The 3,051-nt window shown below is 44.4% G+C and overlaps 1 protein-coding gene across 1 annotated transcript; it reads right to left on the reverse strand.

Moving 5' to 3' along the window:
* Positions 1–1,736: 1,736 nt before the first annotated feature.
* Positions 1,737–2,672, reverse strand: LOC105065876 (olfactory receptor 4D1). Its single transcript, XM_010951072.2, has one exon. It carries the CDS (start codon positions 2,670–2,672, stop codon positions 1,737–1,739), a length of 936 nt encoding a protein of 311 aa, XP_010949374.2.
* Positions 2,673–3,051: the final 379 nt, after the last annotated feature.

Consider the following 3,051-nt stretch of genomic DNA (forward strand, 5'->3'; position numbering starts at 1 on the left):
TTCCTCTGTCTGGCTTATTCCACTTAGCATTATAAGGAATTTTGGAGCAGCCAATCCAGAGTCCTAAAATGTTGGAGCTGCTGAATCAACCAACTCTGGAATTTCCTATCACCTAGTCTTTGTAAGTGATATAATTTCCTCATTATTTAAGCCACTGTGATTCGGTGGTGCTGCTACTTGCAGCCAAAAGCATCCTTATTGATATATGTATTTCAAAGAGGATCATCATTGTTTTCGAAAGAGCTCACACCCCAGGGCAGCTGTGTGTCAGATGGTGAGCATCCCATTTTAAGACGGATGTTGTCATATGAGAGTAAAGACAGGAGAGATGGCCAGGATGGCGGAATCAGGAAACTTGTCACAATGGGAACAATTGGAGAAAGGTGGATGCTGCATCTGGAGAAAAGACAAATTAGCAGATGAGAAAAGTATCATCAGATATTTAAAGGACTTTAGTGTGAAAGGAGTTGACACTCTTCTGAGGGACCACTCAGATCAGACATGACACTAAGTCCATTTTCTCTCCCCTCATTGTGGAAGCCCCACTGTGAATAGGGAGACATGTGTGAAATGGGAGTAGGCAGGTGGAAGGGGGGAAAGGATGAACTCAGAGCTGCCATGATGGCTTAAAGAGCCTATAACTTTTATTTCTTGGATGGGATGGTTGCTGGGAGGGAAGATGGAACAAAAAGCTTCTGCAATATCTTCTTAACTTTGGGTCGATATTATACATTGCCCAAGACTTTTACAAAGTGAGGCATACGTCAAAGGAGATGAGGAAATAAATATAAGGTACGGAGAGAGAAATAAAAAGTGCATTCTGAAATTGACAAAGAGAGAGCAGAGTGCAAGAGAAAGTAGCAATGCCTCTCTGTATAAGAAACTGTTCAAGGTGCTGAGAGGATCTGAAGATGAATAGAGCAAGGCCCCCGCCCTCAAGGAGCCCTCATTCCAGTGCAGGAAGCCAAAAAGAAAGACAAAACCCAGGAAGTGGCAGTCTTGAACCGAATCCATACCTCAAATGTGAACATTAATAGATGTGGCCCTGCCCTCTCTGGCCATTCTACAGCATCCACCTCTCAGCCATACCATCCAAGTGATGCAAAGATTGTGTTAAGAAAGTAGAATGTCTTTCAGATTATCTAAGGAGTTTTGGTAGAAAAGAAAGAAATCCAAAGGGCAAATACTTAGAAAATCGGAAATATTTAGACAATGTTAAAAGTGAGGCCACTTCCAGAATACCATAATGGGGAACGAGGCAGAGGGGCAGGGAGCAGAAAAGAATGTGATTGCTCCAGAGTTAAGATGAAAGTGTTGACCATTCATCACAGATACTCATCCACAGATGAGGAACTCTCTCAAGTTTTCCCTAGTAGTTCTGGGAGACCCTGAACTTCAAAACCCACCATTTCTCCTGCCTTCACTCGGAGACAGAGGAACCAAGCTCTTGGCCATGCTCTGCCACTCACTGTTCATCACTGAGCAAGTCACTTCTCTCTGAGTTTTCTTATTTGTAAAACTGTTTAATGTAATAATAACATACACACTGTCATCTTCTTAAGAATGAAATAGATGTGTGAAAGTGTTTAACACAATACCTGACACAGGACTAGGTCCATAGAAATACTACTTTAATCTCAATTGCCACACTCCATTAAGGCTTTCTTCCAACTGTCACGTGGGAAAACAGAAGTTCAGAGAGAAGATTTGTCATGGAAAGTCAATCCATTTTAAGTTCACTTCCTGCTGCAAATCACTAGGCGCTTGCTTAATCTCTTCATGGCTGCCTGCATCTCCTGGTTCCTCAGGGTGTAGATCATGGGGTTGAGCATAGGGGTCAAGACCGTGTAGCTGATGGACACAGCCTTGTCCATGGGGAAGGGAGTGAAGGGCCGGGAGTAGATATAGATACAGGGAATGAAGATCATAGACACGACGATGATGTGGGTGGTGCAAGTGGAAGCTGCCTTCCTCCTCGCCTGCCCTGAGTGGGACCTGAGCATCATCAGGATGACAGTGTAAGACACCAGAAGGAAGAGGAACCAAATGAGGACCAGCATCCCACTGTTGGAGATCATGAGGAACTCCAGGAGGGAGGTGTCAGTGCAGGCAAGTCTGAGCACTTGAGGAACGTCACAAAAGAAGTTATCCAGGATGTTGGGACCACAAAAAGGCAATGGGAGCATCAGAACCAGCTGGACGATGGAGTGGACAAAGCCTCCTACCCAGGCAGCCACCACCAGACCCACACACACTCGAGTGTTCATGATGGTGACATAGTGGAGAGGCCGGGAGATGGCTATGTACCGGTCATAGGCCATCACGGAGAGGAAGAAGACAGTTGCACCTCCCAAGAGGTGGAAGAAGAAGATCTGGGCCATGCAGCCCTGGTAGGAAATGGTCTTAGTCTGTTGGAAGAAGTCCACCAGCATCTTCGGGGAAGTGACTGTAGAGTAGCTGAGGTCTATGACAGCCAGATTTCGGAGGAGAAAATACATGGGTGTGTGGAGCCGAGAGTCAAAAGTCACTGTGACCGTGATAAGGAGGTTTCCCACAATGGTGGTGACATAGACAAATAGGAACAGTGTGAACAGGAATTTCTCAAACTCCTGGTTCTGTGAGAACCCCAAGAGGACAAACTCTGACACTTTTGTGATGTTCTGTGGTTCCATGGAACCTTCTCCACATGACTAGAGAGAAACCATATGAAACAAAAATCATAATAATTCAATCATTCTCCTTTGGAGAATCAGGATGGAGTTGATCAAAATCCTTGTTGAGTACCATTCCAAAATGGAGCGTCCCACAGAGATAAATACATTTTCACATGATTTCAGTTAATCAAATAGATGCTTCTTCCTGGTGGAGGTATAACTCCTTGCTGAAGGAAGAGAGATGTGTATTAGAAGAAATTGTCATATACAAATTCAGAGGCAAATGTGAAGAAAAACAAGGAGATGATTTTGGCTGTAGTGAAGGTGGGATGCTTAGAGCTTCTCAAGCTTTTCCACCTAAATACTTTCTAGTGGCATTTGTTGCCATGGGGCCATC

The sequence above is a fragment of the Camelus bactrianus genome, chromosome 16 (assembly GCF_048773025.1).
Source record: "Camelus bactrianus isolate YW-2024 breed Bactrian camel chromosome 16, ASM4877302v1, whole genome shotgun sequence".
NCBI classification, from domain to species: Eukaryota; Metazoa; Chordata; class Mammalia; order Artiodactyla; family Camelidae; genus Camelus; species Camelus bactrianus.